Source organism: Panicum virgatum, chromosome 3N (genome assembly GCF_016808335.1).
Source record: "Panicum virgatum strain AP13 chromosome 3N, P.virgatum_v5, whole genome shotgun sequence".
Taxonomy (NCBI): Eukaryota; Viridiplantae; Streptophyta; class Magnoliopsida; order Poales; family Poaceae; genus Panicum; species Panicum virgatum.
The window spans coordinates 22,711,200-22,731,304 of record NC_053147.1 but is presented as its reverse complement, the minus strand read 5'-3'; the positions used below and the strand labels follow the sequence as shown (position 1 = coordinate 22,731,304).

Genomic DNA, 20,105 nt, shown 5'->3' with positions numbered 1-20,105 from the left:
CAAACCAACATAGTTCATCACACATTACAATCCAAATGTTCAAATCCAAACACAAGTCTCAAACCGAGTTCATGCAAGACACAAATAAACATGAGTAGCAAGCGGAAGCCGAAAACGAATAATCTCCATGAGAAGTCCATGAGCTCCCCCTATATCCAAGCACTCCAAAGCTCCTTCTCCCCCTTTGGCATCAATTTCCAAGAAAGTCAATCCATCGGCGGTGGAGGAGGTGGTGGTGGGTAGAACGGCTGGTGCGGGTAGAACTCTGGAGGCGGCACTGGAGCCGGAAATACTGAGTAGAAGTGGTCAGAAAAACCGGTGAAGACTGTGCTGAAAGTATCAAAGCGCTGCTCTAGCTGCTGCTGCCTTTGCTCAAGCTGCTCAAGCTGCTCAGAAGAGGGCAAATCCTCAAAGCGTGAGTCAAGAGCTGCTATGTCTGAGTGTAAGATCTCCTGAACCCCCTGCATCTGAGCCATCATAGGCTGGAACATCTGCTGCTACATGTTCTGGAAGTTGAGGCTCATCTGATTCTGCATCTGACTAGCCAACCCCGCAATCTGAGAGGACATGCTCTCCTGCATGCATGTAAAGTACGGGTCAAAGTACCCAGCTGGAGGAACCCACTGCTGCTGTACTGAAGGATGCGGTGGTGGCATGCCATGCTGAGCTGCAGCGGCTCCCATGTGAGCATCATCATCACTATCATCATCCTGCCCCTGTGCTTCAGCATCCATATCATCTCCAGGGAAAGGAGTCAAAGGCCTCAAAAGAAAAATATTGTCATTCTTGAATGGCCTGAAAGGAGTGTGCTTGCTTTCACATATCCCTCTGAAGCTAGACTTGACCATGATGATGGACATAATGTATGGAGCAAAATATATGTTCATCTCCATGTTAAGCCTTAAATCTGCAAGCTGATCCATGACAAGAGCAATGACATTTATTCTATTTCAGTTCATGACATGAGATATCACATTCCAATAGTGCCTTCTAATCTTATCTTTGTTGCCACTCTTAGGCATGAATGTGACACTGACAATCTTATTAATCACTACAGGATGGTGCCTCAGACCCTAAGTGCCCCCAAAGCTTCTAGCAATTCCAAGATGTGCAGGCTCATAGAACATGGGGTAGTCATTCTCATCTAGAGGGTTTTCTAACACAACATTCATACTTTGCTCACTAGTGATAAAATTATAATCCAACTGATTAGCCTCAGCAAACTATGCAAATGTAGCATAATAGGTTCTCTTGCCAGTTGTCCACCGAAATATTTCCTCAACCATGTTGATCTCTAGAGTGGCATAGAACTGACGTATCACAGTTTCATTCCAATCACACCTATGCTGCAGAAAATTTGCTAACCCCATTTGCTGAAATCTATCTACTAGATCAGACATGACTTGTTATTGTCTCATATAGCCTAGGTCAATGGTCTGATGTTTGAATACATTCTTCTTAACTAGATGACCAAAGTAAGCATCTTTTTTACCTCAGTTTTGAAGAAAAGGATGTTGGTGTCACGAGGCAAGCTGAACTGATCCACTGCTCTTGCATTTGCATAGCTCTCTGCAGTCCACTGTTGGCTAGGTAGATCTAGCCCCATCAAATCTGTAACATCATCCTCAACCCCCTCAGTCTCTTCCTCTGAAGATTCATCACCTGCATCTCCTACTAAAGATGCTGCAGCCATCTCACTGAGATTTGGAGCATAGTTCACATCATCGGAGTCATCACTGTCTCTTTGTCTTTTGGAAGTCATAGCCTTCTTGATTTTTGAAGCAGTGACCTTGATGATTTTTCGGGGTGGCCTGAGATCAAGATTTAACCATAAGAACAATTACTAAAGCAATAGAACCAATCCATAATGATATAAGTCAGTTCAGCATTCATCTGAAAAATCTGACACTGGCGGACCGTCCGCAATTCCGTCCGCGGTTCATGAACTACCACGGAGGACCGTCCGCGTCCAGCAGGCGGACTGTCCGCGACCCATCTGTTCTGCGTAGGAACACAAAATCGCCCTTAACTTTGATTCATCCATATTTTGAGTTTCAATTCAAATCCACCAACCAAATTTTAACCATAGCATCTCCTCATCACTAGGAACAAGATCCCCCAAGTATTTTCAAGATTCCATGATCCAAAAACAGATCGGAGCATCTAACCCTAACTCTTTCCAATAAAGAAATCCAAGAACAAGAGTTAGGGATTCGTCAAAATACCGGGAGGTCATGATGCACAAACTTGAGAAGAGTCCGGGGATGTTCTCGGACCGTCCGGGAACCACGCCAAAAAGCCTTGACCTTGTCGTCTCCCCCACGTGCTTGAGAGAGAAAGAGAGAGAGCTTTTTGGATGATGTGTGCGGTTTGGTGGGGGGATGTGAGAGGGACACCCCTTATAAGTCAAGTCTGGCCGACCCCACCTTTCTGTCCATTCGCAGACCGTCCGCGGTCCTTTGGCGGACTGTCCGCAGTGTATTTTTACGGTTGACAACTTCTCTGCAGAGCCTCTGGTGGACAAGTCTCATGAACGGTGGACTGTCCGCCCCTTACCCGCGGACTGTCCGCAGCACCAAATTTCAGACAGCCCAAAATTTTGCCAACTTTCTCAATTCCAACTTCAATTTGGGATTATTGCTCATATAAAAATCCAAAAATCTCAAATCTTGCATGAAAACCTTCAAAAGACTCATATGAGCAAGTTACAACAAGAATTCAAAAATAAATCGAGTAAAATCATGAAAACTCATAAATGGCTCAAAAGTACCTCAAAAAATCAGAAAAAAGAAACAAAGAGTGCATGAAAGAACCATATGCCACATGTGCTAGTTTTCAATCCACATTTGAGAAGTCAATGATATTTAACTCATTTCTTAACTTGCAAAACCGAGATTTATCCAAAGGCTTGGTAAATATATCGGCTAATTGATCATCCGTGCCAATACCATCAATCTTGATATCACCCTTGTTCACATGATCTCTAAGAAAATGATGGCGGATATCAATATGCTTGGTTCTTGAATGTTGAACCAGATTAGTAGCAATCTTCACGGCACTTTCATTATCACACAACAAGAGAATTTCATCAAATTTCACAACATAGTCAAGAAGAATTTGCTTCATCCACAACAATTGTGCACAACAACTTCCGGCCGAAATATATTCCGCTTCGGTGGTTGAAAGAGCCACGGAATTTTGCTTCTTTGATGACCAAGATACAAGAGATCTTCCAAGAAATTGACAACCACCGGAGGTGCTTTTCCTATCAACCTTGCACCCCGCATAATCTGAATCCGAGAATCCAACCAAATCAAAATGAGCACCCTTGGGATACCATAAACCAATATTAGGAGAATATTTCAAGTATCTCAAGATCCTTTTAACGGCGGTCAAATGACATTCTCTAGGTGCGGCTTGAAATCGTGCACACATGCAAACACTAAACATGATGTCGGGCCTAGATGCGGTCAAATAAAGCAAACTACCAATCATAGAATGATAAAACTTTTGGTCAACCGGATTACCTCCCTCATCTAGGTCGAGATGCCCATTGGTGGCCATAGGAGTCTTGATTGGTTTTGCATCTTCCATACCAAATTTGTTCAAGATATCCTTCACATATTTTGATTAACACACAAAGGTGCCTTTCTTGAGTTGCTTGATTTGAAGTCCAAGAAAGAAACTCAATTCGCCAATCATGGACATCTCAAATTCCCTAGACATCATTTCACCAAATTCCTCACAAAAACTTGGGTTTGTTGAACAAAAAATAATATCATCAACATAAATTTGACAAACAAACAAATCTTTACCAATATCTTTAGTGAACAAAGTAGTGTCAACCTTACCAATTTTGAAGCCCTTAGAGATTAGAAAGTCCCTCAATCTTTCATACCAAGCTCGTGGAGCTTGCTTAAGACCATAAAGAGCTTTAGAGAGCTTGTATACATGATTTGGCTTTTTGGGATCTTCAAAACCGGGAGGTTGCTTAACAAAAACAAGTTCACTAATTTTGCCATTCAAGAAAGCACTTTTCACATCCATTTGAAAAAGTTTTATGTTGTGAGAGCATGCATAAGCTAATAAAATTCTAATAGCTTCTAATCTAGCAACGGGAGCGAAAGTTTCACCGAAATCCAAACCTTCGACTTGAGTGAAGCCTTGAGCTACCAATCTTGCCTTGTTTCTCACAACCATTCCATCTTCATTTTGCTTGTTTCTAAAGACCCATTTAGTGCCAATAACATTATAATTCTTGGGCCTCCCAACTAAATCCCAAACTTGATTCCGGGTGAAATTATTTAATTCTTCATGCATAGCATTCACCCAATCCGGATCTATCAATGCTTCATCTACATAGTTAGGTTCAACAAAAGATACAAAAGAGTAATGTTCACAAAATGAAGCAATGCGAGATCGAGTTTGGACACCCTTACTAATATCACCCATGATTTGATCCACCGGGTGATCCTTTGCAAGAATATGATGAATTCTTTGAGGAACAAAGGGTTCTTGAGTTGATGAAGAAGGTGCACTAGATGAAACAACTTGATCTTGTACTTGAGAATCATCATTACTTGAATCTTGTACAATTTGTTGTGCTTGATCATTTGAGATAGAAGTTGAAGGATTAACTCTAATAGAGATAGAAGGACCATCTTCATCTTCATCTTCTTCTCTTGGTCTAACATCACCAATTGATATATTCTTCATTGCATTTCTCAAACCATCACTTTTCACATCATCAAGATTTTCTTGTTCATTATGAGAACCATTGGTTTCATCAAACTCAACATCATATGCTTCTTCAACAATGCCAGGTGTTTTGTTGTAGACCCGATAAGCCTTGCTACAAGATGAATATCCAAGAAGAAACCCCTCATCACATTTGCTTTGAAACTTTGATAACCGAGTTCCCTTCTTGAGAATGTAGCATTTTCAACCAAACACTCTAAAATATGAGATATTTGGCTTTCTTCCAATGAGCAACTCATATGGAGTCTTGTTTTGAAATCTATGGCAATATAATCTATTAGAAGCATGACAAGCCGTGTTGATTGCTTCGGCCCAAAAGCTATCCGAAACATTGTATTCGGAGAGTATTGATCTTGCCATATCAATCAAGGTTCTATTTTTCCTCTCAACAAGACCATTTTGTTCCGGAGTGTACTTGGTTGAGAATTCATGCTTGATTCCTTTCTCATCACACCATTCCTCAACTCTTGTGTTCCTAAACTCACTTCCATTGTCACTCCTCACTTTCTTCACCTTGAGCTCAAATTCATTTTCGGCCCTTGTGAAGAATTTCTTGAATGTGTCATATGTATCGGCCTTGTCATGAAGAAAGAAAACCCATGTATATCTTGAGTAATCATCCACTACCACAAGACAATAGCAATTTCCACCAATACTTCTTTATGTTGTAGGACCAAATAAATCCATATGCAATAATTCCAATGGTCTCTCGGTTGACATGACACTCTTAGTGGGATGAGTATATGCAACTTGCTTTCCGGCTTGACATGCACTACATAGCTTATCTTTTTCAAACTTCACATTTTTCAAGCCAACTACTAAATCATGCTTCAAAAGTCGGTTGAGTTGCTTCATGCCAACATGACCAAGCCTTCTATGCCATAACCAACCCAAGGATGATTGAGTGAACAAGCAAGTAGACAATTTTGCCTCTTTAGTAGCAAAATCCACAAGATATACATCCTCATGTCTAAATCCCGTAAAGATGTGATTTTTTCCATCCAAGCTAGTCACTACCACATCATCTTTAGTGAAACTACACTTATATTCAAAATCACAAAGTTGAGTGACCGCTAAGAGATTAAACTTGAGAGAATCAACCAACAATACTTTTGAAAGAGAATGATCACTTGAGATAGGAATTGTACCAACTCCTTTGACTTTGCCCCGGCTATTGTCACAAAAAATGATGTCACTATAGCCACCCACATTCTCATCTAGAGAGGAAAACATCATTGGATCTCCGGTCATGTGTTGAGTGCATCCACTATCAAGCACCCAATGTCTTCCTCCAGATTTGTAATTCACCTAAAAAAGGAGGTAACTCTTTTAAGTACCCAAACTTTCTTGGGTCCTTGAACGTTAGTGACCACGTTTGTGACCAAGACTTTTGGCACCCAAATGACATTTTTTTAGCACCATCTATAGGTATCCCAACAAATTTTGCACTAATATTGTCATTTGAATTTTTCATAAGAATGTAACTTGAATCAAAGGATATGACTTTCTTGTTAGTGCAATTCTTCTCAACATGACCAACTTTCTTGCATTTTTCACAATATGGCTTACCACTACTCTTCACAAAAGTAGTTTTGGTTTGCACAAAAGCCTTCTTCCCTTTCTTAGGAATGTATCCAAACCCTTGCTTGTTCAAGGTGAACTTTTGGCTTGCCCAACAATGATTAAACTTGGATCCACTATCATAGCACTTTCTCAAATCATTAGTCAAGCAAGTAATCTCTTTCTTTAACAAATCATTTTCCATAATTAGAGATTCATTGCAAGATGGGTTATCAATTTTGGTGCAAAAAGAACTAGTGGAGCTAGAGCCACAAGATTTATCATCAATTAAATCACAACTAACACCAATGCTCAATGTTGCTTTTCTTTCACGATTAAGCAAGGTATTGTGAGCTTCCTCAAGCTTCTCATGAGTTTTTTTGAGATTCTCATGAGAAGTCTTTAGCTCCTCATAGGAATCTTGAAGAGAAATAAACTTCAACTTCAAGTCCTTTAACTTAGCATTTTCCTTTGTCATGAATTCATCGGCATCATTAAGCATTTCAACAAGATCATCATATGAAAGTTTATCAAGTTCACCATCTTGTTGTACCTTTGTACCACCATTTGCCATAAGACAATGTGGTGTAGAGAAGAGTGATGGAGCCTCCTTAATGGCAATCTCGGCAACTCCCTTGGATGGCTTGTCGTCGTCGTCATCATCATCATCATCATCATCATCATCATCAGAGCTTGCATCGGAATCTCATTCAACAAAATAAGTTTGGCCATTCTTCTTCTTCTTGATGAACTTCTTCTTCTTCTTTTCATCATTTTTCTTGTCCTTTTTCTTGTTTGGACAATTGACAATGATATGACCTACTTCATCACATTGGAAGCAAGTCTTGTCTACAAAAGGATTTTTTCTTGATGATTGACCTCTCTTGCCAAAGTTCTTCTTGCTTATCATTCTATTGAATCTCTTGACAAAGAGAGCCATCTCCTCAACCGATTCTTCTTCTTGGCACCCACTTTCTTCTTCATTTTTGCTATCTTGAGCTTTGAATGCCACACTTTTCTTTTTTCACATCAATTTCTCCACCATGAGCTTCATCTTGAGATTTCTTGAACATGTCATGGGTGAGAATTTCTCCCAATATTTGTGTGGGAGTTGCGGTCTTCACATTTCACCTTACAAGTAAGGTCACAATTGTGTCATATCTTTTCGGAAAATATCTAAGAAACTTGTGGTTGAAATCCCCATCCGGTACCTCAAATCCAAGTCCCTTGAGGTCATTCACAATGTCATTTAGCCGGTTGAACATCTCGGCTATACTCTCATTCTTCTTCATGGTAAATTCACTAAAATTGCCCTTAAGCAAATATAACTTGGCCTCCTTCACACTTGATGTGCCCTCATGAATTTCCATGAGCTTCTTCCATATGTCATTTGCATTTGTAAGGCTCTTGACTCTATTAAATTCAGTCACATCAAGAGCACTAAAGAGCACATTAACCCCTTGATCATTTAGTATCTCATTTTCCTCATCTAGGGGTGACATTTTTGTTGAGTCCAAAATGACATATCCATCACTTACTACTCTCCATAGCTTTCTACTCATTGCTTTGATATGAGCCGACATCCTAGTCTTCCAATAATCATAATTGTTCCCATCAAAGAACGGTGGCTTCCCAAAATGAATCCCATTATCACTAGTCATTGTTCTACTCCAAGATGGTTAAATCCATAATTAATGGAGTACTTAGCTCTGGTACCACTTGTAAGATCAAGAACACCGACTAGAGGGGGATGAATAGGCGGTTTAAAATCTAAAAGCAATAACACTAGAGAAATTTAATTAGTAACAAAGGAAAGCCCTATGTCATGCTACTACTATCTCTAGATGGGTTTGCAACCTAGGGTGACAAGATACAAATCAAGCTCTAGTAAAGTAAATTGCTCAAAGTAAAAACAAGAATTAAAGTGAGCAAGAGAAGTAACCAAGCTTGACACAAGAATTTATCCCGTGGTGTCGATGACTTGCCGGTCACCCCTAATCCACGTTGAGGTGGATTCCAAGAATCAACCGCTCCTCTATCAAGAACCTCTTGATCTTGAGCCGGATTGAATCAAGGAACCGCTCCACACCTCGATTCCACTAGAGTTGCTCTTCACCACTCCGGTGAGGTGAGCACAAAACCTCTCACAACCGAAATCGGGGCTCCTCAACAATCTCCTTGGAGGTGCTCCATGAAATCCTCTTCTCCAAGCCGTCTAGGGAGCGGCAACTCCCAAGAGTAACAAGTTGATGACACTTGCTTGAAGTTTCTCTAGTGCCACAAAGCTCAAACTATTGACGCAAAGCACTAGAAGGCCCTCACACTCTCAAGAATACAATCTCTAAGTAAGTGTGTGTGAGAGAGGGATGCCTTAGCTCTATGATGTCAAGTATGCAGTCCAAAAGGCCAAGAGAGACACCCAATGGCCGGGCATTGGGTATATATAGACACCCCTTCAAAAACTAGCCGTTACACTCTTTTCTGCGAAGTCGCGGACTGTCCGCGTTTCAAAAACAGGACTGTCCGCCGTTATAAACCAGTGAGTCAGAGTGCATTTAATGCGTGTCAGAACTAGCTGTTACAGCCCTGGCGGACCGTCCGCACCCCAGGGGCGGACAGTCCGCGGTTATGAGATCTGACTCACCAGAGACAAACATGCTCTATGGTACAAAATCGAATTAGCATGCGGACCGTCCGCACCCCAAGGGCAGACCGTCCTCAGTTCACTTTTCAGCCCAAACCAGAGAAACAACCTCTCTGGTACAAATCTGAGATTAGCCGGCGGACCGTCCGCGCCCCATGGGCGGACTGTCCGCCGTTCAACTTTGAAGCCCACCAGAGAGACACCCTCTCTGGTACATTTTTTGAAATAAAGTGGCGGACCGTCCGCCCACCTGGGCCGGACCATCCGCGAGCCCACCAGAGCCTTTGCAAGCTCTCTGGAACGGGCGCGGACTGTCCTCCCCTCAAGTGCGGACTGTCCGCCGTTACTCAGTCAGCTCTCAAACTTAGTCTTTTTCAAATCTTTTCAAAACGCCGTTAGCCCTCATGTATGCAACTAGACATTTTGAGCAAAATAGCACTAAAGACCCGTTAAGCATGAGTACACAACCCCTCTTGATAGTACGGCTATCTATCCAACAAATCCGGTCATTTTTCATCCACTAAACGCCTTGTGACCAGTAAAATGCAAAAGCCCTATTTTATACCTTTGCCTTGAGCCCGAGCTTTGCTCATCATCTCCAAAACTCCATACGTTCACAACTAAATCTATTTCATCCGTGGATCAACCTATACTCATTATCTCAAATGAAATCGTTAATCCACAAACCGTTGTCATTAATTACCAAAACTCGAATTAGGGGCCTAGATGCTTTCAAAAGCCATACTAGAGGCCGATGATTGCTCGCCAACCCCAAGGACGACTGGATTCGCTAAGAAGATGAAGTACTAACCTAGCTCCACTACCCTAAGGAGTACAAGTCACAAGAAAGTGTAGAGAGAGAGGCCTTCAAGTGGTGTGTGTGTGAGAGAGAGAGAGTGGTGGGAGGCCCCTTTGAGAGGATCTGAAGATGCCTAGAGGGGGGGGGTGAATAGACTAAATCTAAAATTAGAACACTTAAAATCTGATCTGTAACAGGTGACCCGGACTGTCCGGACTATCCGGGTCACAGTGCGACGTGCCCAAGAATATATAAATGAAGTATGAAGCTTGAATCAAATGAACTAGAGGTTACCAGGAGGTGCTTCTAAGACAGTTCTACCAGGCAAGCTAGACAAGAACCTTGTAACCAAGTAGATCGACCTCAAACCCTAACAAGTTGACTTGCAAGCAAATATCAAATAGAAATAAGTAAAACAATGACAAGTGACGCAGGATTTATTTCTCGAAATTCACACCCAAAGGTGCTACGTCTTCGTTGAGGAAGAGTTCATGAGACGGTGCTCAAGAACCCCTATACTCCTCACCCAAGGGCGAGACCAACGCTCAAACCCGAGGTCACTTACTATGGCTTCCTCGGAGAGGAATGAAGCTTACAAACTTCCCGTGGAGCTCACAATACAGCTTGAGCACTCACGAGCACGCCTAGCCATCTAGGATCTCAAAGCTCTAAGAGTAAAAGACTTGAATCCGCGGGCTCGACGAAGAACTAGTGCTCAAGGAATGGAATGGATGCTCACTAGCTCGAATCTCTTCTCTTGCAAATCTCTCACTTGAATCCCTCAAGAAATCTCTCAAGAATCAAAGGGAAGGGAGTGAGAGAGCTTGTTCTAGGGTTAGGTCTTGTTTTGGTTCGGAATGAGCAAGAGCGAGAGTGAGAGAGAGGGTAAGAGTGGTATTTTTATCCCTCACTCTGAAAAATAGCCGTTGGCTGAAAGGTACCCGGATACTCAGGGAGAACTGTCCGGATACTCTGGACACCCGGACTATCCGGGCTGGAGTCCGGACAAACCGGGTCCACCTCACAAGTTCACTCACAGCTGCTTCTCTTTTGGATTTTGTGTGACAAAGATCTCTCATAGGTTTTGTTTAGGTTCCTTGAGCACTAGAACTTGGTCACAACCTTTGAATCGACGTCCCCCTTGATAGTACGGCGTTCCTAAACTCAATTCATAAAACAAAAATCTAATTCTAGAGATTATATCCAACACCACTTTTTTATTTCCTTTTTGAGGGGTGTACTTCATCATTCTTAAATATTTATCCAACCGTAGCTCCTGCACACACCCTCAATCAACACACTAAGTGTACATGGTTTTGTCGTCAAACACGAAAACCCACTTAGGGGCCTTGATTCCTTTCACCCTTATATAGTGCTTGAGGTCGGTTCCCGCCAAATCTATACATAGAAACATGCCTAACCGACCTCTAGAGGATAGGATCAAGCTTCCCGCCAAAACTCAGCGTGAGACACTGACAAGGGGGGTCGGTCGACCCCCCCTTAGTGCCATTTGCCACCGACCTTCTCTGGTACACTGCCTGGTGGGTCCTGATGTCATATGGTCGGTGCCAGAACTTGGTTGGTCGGTTTGGTCTGGTTTGTGGGACTCCTTTGCTCATGTTACGCAGGATACGATCGTTTGTGGCTTCTGTCTGCGTATTCGTCGTGTTTTCGTCTTATTCCGGACTTGTGCTCCTGAAAACATAAATTCTCGAAAACAACTGTGGAGCTAGGTTAGTGATACAAATATGCGAGTAAGAGGTATAGTTTTTCTTCTTTAATGAGTATAGTTGACGGTCATATTTCGCACTTAACGACCATCAACACTCTGCTCGGCCGTGGCTCGTCGGGGGCGTGCACGAGCGTCGAGACAGCAGGGAGGGGCGGTGGCGCGTAGCGGCGGCGTAGTGATGGGCGACACACGTGATGGTGGTGATGGCGAACGGCGGCACTGGCGACGCGGCGAGGAAGTGGGCACACGGCATGTTCCCAGCGTGGGCGAACCTTACCCCAGCGGCGGACGGCGAGGAACTACGGCGGAGGGGTCGGCGCGGCGAGGAAGGCGGCGGCGGACGGCGAGCTCCAGCGAGGGGGGGCCTGCAAGAGGAGGAGCGGTCGGATGAGGGCCCAAATCGGCCGAGGAAAGGAAGGAGGAGGTGGTGGCGCCGTCAATTGAAGGGGAAACTCACCGGGAGGGAGGAATCGAAGGTCGCCGGCGGTGGCAATGGAGGTTGGGGCGGACGACAATGGTGGAGAGGTGGAGGGGAGCGGCGGCGCACGGGCCTCTCGCCAAGCACGCTGCCGCGCTGCCTGCTGGCCGCCGCACCTAGGGATAGGGAGGAGCGACGCGGCGGCAGCCAGCTCCGGCGGATGAGCTGGTGAGAGATTGGAGAGGCATTAAGGAATAAATGTGAAAAAATAAAAAATTAGCGATTTTTTTTTTGCAGATATTCGCCACCATGATGCCAAGTGGCATGCCCCGTTGTTTCGGATGCACACGTGGCATATTTAGAATCTGGGATGAACCAGTGCTGTCACCCCATTAGATTTCATTTTGAAATGCTAACATCGTCTACTTGCCAGGGAAATAATCCCGTATCCTTTTGTTTTGAAATATTCGTGTATATCCTTTTGTTCGGAAGAAAACACTCCTTATCTTTCTCTTGTGTGTGAGCTGTGAAACAACCTCGAGCGAAGCGGCGGCCCCCGCCTCACGGCCAGGGGAGCATTAATTGCAGCGGTTTCCCACTCCAAGCAGCAAGGACAGCAGACAACAGCATCTGCGCCGCGAACCGCCGCTCCAGTCCAATCGATGGACGAACCACGCCTTCCATGATCCCGCCGCCCACCTCCTCCCCCTCCCCCTCCCCCTCCCCCTCCAACGCCGCGGCAATGGCGGTCGCCTCCCGCCACCGCCTCCTCCCCGTCCTGGTCCTCCTCGCCGCGGCGGCCGGGGCGGCCGCGGCCGCCACCGTGAGCGACGACGTGCTCGCGCTGGTCGTCCTCAAGTCGGGCCTCTCCGACCCGGCGGGCCGCCTCGGGCCCTGGTCCGAGGACGCCGACCGCGCCTGCACCTGGCCGGGGGTCTCCTGCGACCCGCGCACGGGCCGCGTTGCCGCGCTCGAGCTCCCCGCGGCGTCGCTCGCCGGTCGCCTCCCCCGGTCCGCGCTGCTCCGCCTCGACGCGCTCCTCTCGCTCGCGCTCCCGGGGAACCGCCTCTCCGGCCCGCTCCCCGACGCGCTGCCCCCGCGCCTCCGCGCGCTCGACCTCTCGGGGAACGCGATCTCGGGTGGCATCCCCGCCTCGCTCGCGTCCTGCGAGGCGCTCGTGTCGCTTAACCTCTCCCGCAACCAACTCACAGGCCCCATCCCCGACGGCATCTGGTCGCTGCCGTCGCTCAGGTCGGTGGACCTCTCCGGGAATCTGCTCTCCGGGAGCGTGCCCGGCGGGTTCCCGCGGAGCAGCTCGCTGCGGGTGGTGGACCTCAGCCGCAACCTCCTCGAAGGGGAGATACCGGCGGACGTCGGCGAGGCCGGACTGCTTAAGTCGCTTGACTTCGGGCACAACTCGCTCACCGGCGGGCTGCCGGAGTCACTGCGTGGGCTGTCCGGGCTGAGTTCTCTCGGCGCCGGTGGCAATGCTCTATCAGGGGAGCTCCCGGTGTGGATTGGGGAGATGGCGGCGCTGGAGAGGTTGGATTTGTCTGGCAACCGCTTCGTTGGCGACATCCCGGACGCCATTTCGGGTTGCAAGAACCTGGTCGAGGTTGATCTCAGCCGGAACAAACTCACCGGGGAGCTCTCGTGGTGGGTGTTCGGGCTGGCACTGCAGCGCGTCTCGTTCGCCGGCAATGCACTGTCAGGGTGGATCAAGGTTCCCAGTGATGCTGCTGCCACCCTGGCAGCACTGGACCTGTCAAGCAATGGGTTCACCGGTTCGATCCCACCTGAGATTTCCACCTTTGCAAGATTGCAGTACCTGAACGTGTCCTCAAATTCCATGTCGGGGCACCTTCCTGCAAGCATTGGCCGGATGTTGCTGCTTGAGGTGTTGGATGTGAGTGCGAACAAGTTGGATGGGGCTGTACCACCGGAGATTGGAGGTGCGGTGGTGCTCCTGAAGCTGCTGATGGGGAGGAATTCTCTTACTGGAGGCATTCCGGTGCAGATCGGCACATGCAATTCCCTGGTAGCTTTGTAAGTGAACTTTTTCACCGACATTACCCTGTTGCTAGTGCTTGTGCAGACATGTTTAGTGCTTGACTAGATGACTACTAGCTTCCTTTTGTTTGTTCTCGTGTTAATTTTTGCTGATTCTCTGCTTCCTAGGTTGTAGATACCATTTAGAAAGCGATAGGTATGTCTTACTTGCTGTCTGGAAGCACTAAACTGAAAACATGGGTGACATCTTTGTCTTGCTGCTTTGCTTGTATCCCACTGTCTTGGTCCGTGGTTTTCTTGGATACACTAAAAAACACAAGTCAAATTCCTCACGAATTTTGTTGCTGATTAAAAAATTGTACTCTGTTTTTAAATATATGATGATTAGGACAAGTTAATTAGTTAAAAAACTCAAGCAATTGGCTTGTCCAAAACATCATATATTTAAAAATGGAGGGAGTATTACATCAAACAAGGTAAAACATGCTGCACCGCATCTTTGAATTACTAGGCACTAATTCAGGTGATGGGCATGTAATTCATTTTTCTATTTTTTGCTTTGCAGGGATCTATCTCACAACAAACTTACAGGGCCAATTCCTATATCCATGGGCAACCTGACTAGTCTTCAAACAGTTGATCTCTCAGAGAACATGCTGAATGGGACCTTGCCGACAGAACTCTCTGACCTCACCAGCCTTCGTGTCTTCAATGTCTCTCACAATTTGCTATCAGGGACCCTCCCTATCAGCCGCTTTTTTGACAGCATCCCTTATTCTTTCATCTCCGACAATGCCGGCCTTTGCAGCTCACAGAAGAACAGTTCCTGTAATGGTGTAATGCCAAAGCCAATTGTTTTCAACCCTAACTCCTCATCAGACCCCTTGTCGGATGCTGCGCCAAGTTACCTGAGTAACCAGCACCAAAAGAAAATGATATTGAGCATTTCCACACTCATCGCCATTGTGGGCGGAGCAATCATTGTCATCGGTGTGGTCGCCATCACAGTGCTCAACCTCCGTGCCCGGGCAACAGCTCCCCGCTCTGCACTTCCCACTGCATTGTCGGATGATTACCATAGCCAGTCAGCCGAATCTCCAGAAAATGAAGCAAAGTCTGGCAAGCTTGTCATGTTTGGCAGAGGCAGCTCAGATTTCAGCGCCGATGGGCATGCGTTGCTGAATAAGGATTGTGAGCTTGGGCGTGGAGGCTTTGGTACTGTTTATAAGGCAGTGCTCAGAGATGGCCAGCCAGTGGCCATCAAGAAACTGACAGTTTCAAGTTTGGTCAAGTCAGAGGACGACTTCAAGCAGCATGTCAAGCTTCTAGGCAAGGTGCGCCACCATAACATTGTAGCCCTGAAAGGATTCTACTGGACTTCCTCACTGCAACTCCTTATATATGAGTTCATGCCTGCTGGGAGCTTGCAACAGCACCTGCACGAGTGCTCAGAAGAGAGCTCGCTTTCATGGATGGAGAGGTTTGACATAATCATCGGTGTGGCCCGCGCACTTGTTTACTTGCACCGCCATGGTATAATCCACTTCAACCTGAAGTCCAGTAATGTCCTGCTAGACACAAATGGTGAGCCGAGGGTTGGGGACTATGGTCTTGTGAACCTGCTTCCCATGCTGGACCGCTACGTGCTGAGCAGCAAGATCCAGAGCGCGCTGGGGTACATGGCACCAGAGTTCACCTGCAGAACGGTCAAGGTCACAGAGAAGTGCGATGTCTACAGCTTTGGAGTGCTGATCCTTGAGATTCTGACAGGCAGGCGGCCCGTCGAGTACTTGGAAGACGACATCGTTGTGCTTTCTGATCTGGTCAGAGGCGCGGTCGAAGAAGACAGGCTGGAGGACTGCATGGATCCGCTGCTATCAGGTGACTTCTCGATGGACGACGCCACGCTGATCATCAAACTGGGGCTGGTTTGCACGTCGCAGGTGCCTTCCCAACGGCCGGACATGGCTGAGGTGGTCAGCATGCTTGAGATGGTTAGGAGTCCGCAGGGTACCCCAGAGGATGATCTGGTCTGAGACCTATTTACTAGACTCTCTCCTTTTCTCCTTTTTCATTCGTTTTTTGGGTAGATACATGATGGGAAAGTAAGTTAGGAGTTGGCTAGTCGGCTTAGCTTGTCTGCAATATTTAGGGATGTAAAGCTGCTGCGTCTCTTCAGACTTAAATTATTGGCCCCCTTTGCGCACAACAACTCGTGGGCCATGCGATTGTTGCTTCAAATTGTAGGCAAAAGAAGTTCGTGGTGGATCAGTTCGGTTAATACTGTTATTGGCTGGCTATACTAAATTAGTCCTTTCTGGAGAAAATTTTGCCCACGCCCTGGCTTTACATCTCACCCTGGTGATCGTATGATTTATGTGTGATTCAGTATATGCTCGTTATGGACAGTTGACGTTCCTTACGAGCCGGGCCTCAGGGCCCAGCTCAGTCACCACTGTTGCCCTTGCCCAGCAGCAGCGGTCTCGGTCTGCTGAAGCAGAAGTGCCGCCAGCCCGCCATGCCATATTAGCCTGCTCCGCATTCCCTGGCATATACGCCCTGTAAGCATCCAGGGAGCCCAGGAGCGAACAGGCAACGGACCCGGCCTTCGATTGCTCGTCGTGCTCCGTGCAGAAGCGGGCCGTGCCGAATACGCGACCTGGCATAGATTGAGTTGGGCCAGGTTCGGTCCTCCGGTTTCCCAGTGCCAGGTTGAGTCAACCCAAGCTTTACTCCTCACCGTTACACCCCCCCCCCCCCCCTTGGCCGCACTGTAAAAAGAAAGAAAAATGAAAGATGTCACTACGACGGGCAAGGAAGATCATCTTTCAAAAAATAAAAAAGGTAAGTATCGACGATGTATACAAAACAGGGTTCAACGCTGAATATATATATATATATATATATAGGTCATCAAATCAATCAAGTGACCCAGCTCGATCTCGGCAGCAAGTCATAACGTCGCCCTCGCCGTGGACTGACCGTTATTATGCTACTATTACTAGTGGTGCAATATATGGGAAAAAACTAGTTCCCTCCATCTCCATTCTCCAATGTTAGGTTCGATTGCTCTAACTCCTAAGCATCAGCCAGCATCAAACCAGAATTCCCTGCGTTCTCTTCATCAGCCATGCCTCTTGCCTTCGTTCTCCTCATGTATCTCTTTCAAGCTCTGCATGCTCCTGTATACTCTGCAACAACGGATTCCATTTCAGCCGGTGAGGTGCTCGTCGGCGATGCCAAGCTCGTCTCAAGCAACGGCAGGTACGCGCTCGGCTTCTTCAACCCGCCGGGCAGCATGCCCTCTTCCAAGCGCTGGTACCTAGGCATATGGTTCAACAAGGTTTCGCAGTTAACTCCGATATGGGTAGGAAATAGGGAGAGCCCAGTTGTAGGCCCTCACAGAATGTCAAAGCTCGCAATCTCCCAAGACGGCAACCTTGCCGTCTTCAACGAGGCCACCAAATCGATGGTTTGGTCGACCCGTGCTGGTATCACGGCCAAGAACACTACGCCCGTGCTCCTGGACAATGGGAACCTCGTCTTAAGGGACGCATCCAACTCCTCCACTGTCTTATGGCAGAGCTTTGATTACCCTACTGACATCTTGGCCGCTGGTGCGAAGCTTGGACTAGACAAGATCACCGGTTTAAACCGCCAACTTGTTTCGAAGAGGAGCTTGATAGACCCATCTAGTGGGCGCTATTGCCTAGAACTAGACCCTTCCGGTGCTGCCCAATTTGTGTTCAAACTGTGCAACACATCCATTATGTATTGGTCTAGGTTGCTATGGAATGAGCAAGACTTCAACTTAGTGCCAGAATTATCAGGAAAACATCTGTTTGAGGAGAAGTTTATCAACGACGACAAAGAGGAGTACTTCCAATACAAAGTGTTAGATGAAAATATGATTGCTGTTAGCCTTTTGGACATATCTGGCCAGTACAAGCTGCTCGTCTCGGTTGAGGACGCGCAAGAATTGAAACTAATCTTCGTCCAACCTCAAGATGAGTGTGATGTATATGCTACTTGTGGGCCATTCACTATATGCTACAGCAACACACTGCCACCCTGTGACTGCATGACGGGATTCTCAGTAAGATCGCCTAAGGAATGGGAGCAAAGAGACCGAGCCGGTGGATGCATAAGGAATACGCCATTAGATTGCAGTACCATGAACAAAAGCATAACTGCAACAACAGATAAGTTCTACTCCTTGCCTGGAGTTTCATTGCCTGCAGAAGCCAACGTTATTGCATCAATTGGCAGTGCAGACCAATGCGCACAAGCATGCCTGAATAATTGCTTATGCACTGCATATTCCTATTCTAGTGGCAATAGGTGCTCCCTATGGTATAAGGACTTGCTAAACACCAGATGCTACACTGATGGAACAACCAGTGATGGGGAAATCCTGTACCTTCGCATCGCTGCCAAAGATGCAGAAAGCTGGAGAAATATGAAGAGAAAGGGAATGATCATTGGGGTTGTTACTGCTGCAAGTCTCGTAGGTTTGGCTGTAATAGCAGCTTTTTTCTCATGGTCTCTACTGATGTGGAGAAATAAGATGAAACAATCTTTTAGCATACCCGATGATGCTCAAGGTGGAAATGGAATTGTTGCTTTTAGATACATGGATCTTCAAAAAGCAACTAAAAATTTCTCAGAGAGAATAGGAGGTGGAGGTTTTGGGTCTGTGTTCAAAGGCTTCTTAACTGACTCGACAGCTATTGCAGTAAAGAGACTTGATGGTGTACGCCAAGGAGAGAAGCAATTTAGGGCTGAAGTGAGTTCCATTGGAATCATCCAGCATATCAATTTGGTTAAGCTAATTGGCTTCTGCAGTGAAAGTGATAGGAGGTTGCTTGTATATGAACATATGCCAAATCGCTCTCTTGATGCACACCTTTTTTGTAGCCATTCCATGGTCCTAAATTGGAGTACCCGTTACCAGATAGCTCTTGGAGTAGCAAGAGGTTTGGCATACTTGCACGAGAGCTGCAGGGATTGCATCATACACTGTGATATTAAGCCAGAGAATATACTTCTTGATGCATCATTCATACCTAAAATTGCAGACTTTGGGATGGCAAAGTTTTTAGGAAGGGATTTTAGCAAAGTTCTGACTACTTTGAGAGGAACCATAGGGTATCTTGCACCTGAATGGATCAGCGGAGTTGCCATTACAACAAAGGTGGATGTCTACAGCTACGGGATGATGTTGATTGAAATGATATCAGGAAAGAGGAACTCATCATGTAATGGAAATACTAGTGATGAAGTTGAATATTTCCCAGTGGAGGTTGCAAGTAAAATTGCCGTCGGAGATGTTGGGAGTTTGTTGGATTGTCAAAGAGTCTGCAAGGTGGCTTGCTGGTGTATTCAGGACAATGAATCGAATCGGCCAACAATGGGTGTAGTAGTACAAATTCTCGAGGGTTTATTAGAAATTGACATGCCGCCAATGCCAAGACGACTTCAAGCTACTGTAGGAATTTCACCGTAGATATACCCATTCATGCTTTTTTCTCTCTCTTTTCTTCCTTGTGCTTGTTTTTGTTTAGATATGCCCATAGCCTTTATGAAGGCGAAGGGCTAACTGTATCTGCTTTAAAATAAGCTTGTACTCAATGCAAAGCTTCTGAACCTTTATGTGATATATTATGGAGAACAAGACTCACCAAGAAAACACCAAAGTGCAAGTTTGGGGGTTTATACTTCAATTATTGTGACATGGATGATTCGAAGTTCGTACAGTGAGGAGGCAGTATTTCACTATGGTAATTGTAGCCATAATTTCCAAACAAAGGCCAACAGAAATGGGAAGCAAGGGACCATATCTTTAATAGGTTATGAATTGCCGTGATTGTCTATTATGAACAAAAGAAAAAATCAGCGAAATTGATGGCATATTGCAATAGAAAAAAAAACTCGCTACTCTACTCGGTCAGGCAGAGCAAACCACATGAAATTGTTGCCGGCATGCAAAGCCTTAGCTATCTAATTGATACTAATTGGTTCTAACTACAACAATTTGATTCAATGGAATCGCAACAATTTGTTTCAGTGGAGCCAAGTAATACGAAATAAAACTTACACTAGAGTGGTCGAGGGATAGATCGAGCGACTGGTGGGCGCCGCCATCACCAAGGAGGACACCGCGCTCCGCGTCGCCATCCCCATC

The 20,105-nt window shown here is 46.0% G+C and overlaps 2 protein-coding genes across 2 annotated transcripts; both read left to right on the top strand.

Moving 5' to 3' along the window:
- The first annotated feature begins 12,525 nt into the window (after positions 1-12,525).
- LOC120665147 (probable LRR receptor-like serine/threonine-protein kinase IRK) lies at positions 12,526-16,221 on the top strand. Its single transcript, XM_039944607.1, has 2 exons — positions 12,526-13,957; positions 14,487-16,221. Exons 1-2 carry the CDS (start codon positions 12,594-12,596, stop codon positions 15,955-15,957), a joined length of 2,835 nt encoding a protein of 944 aa, XP_039800541.1. The 5' UTR covers positions 12,526-12,593; the 3' UTR covers positions 15,958-16,221.
- Positions 16,222-16,968: 747 nt separating this feature from the next.
- On the top strand, positions 16,969-19,600 carry LOC120665146 (G-type lectin S-receptor-like serine/threonine-protein kinase At2g19130). Its single transcript, XM_039944606.1, has one exon. It carries the CDS (start codon positions 17,052-17,054, stop codon positions 19,425-19,427), a length of 2,376 nt encoding a protein of 791 aa, XP_039800540.1. The 5' UTR covers positions 16,969-17,051; the 3' UTR covers positions 19,428-19,600.
- The last annotated feature ends 505 nt before the right edge of the window (positions 19,601-20,105 follow it).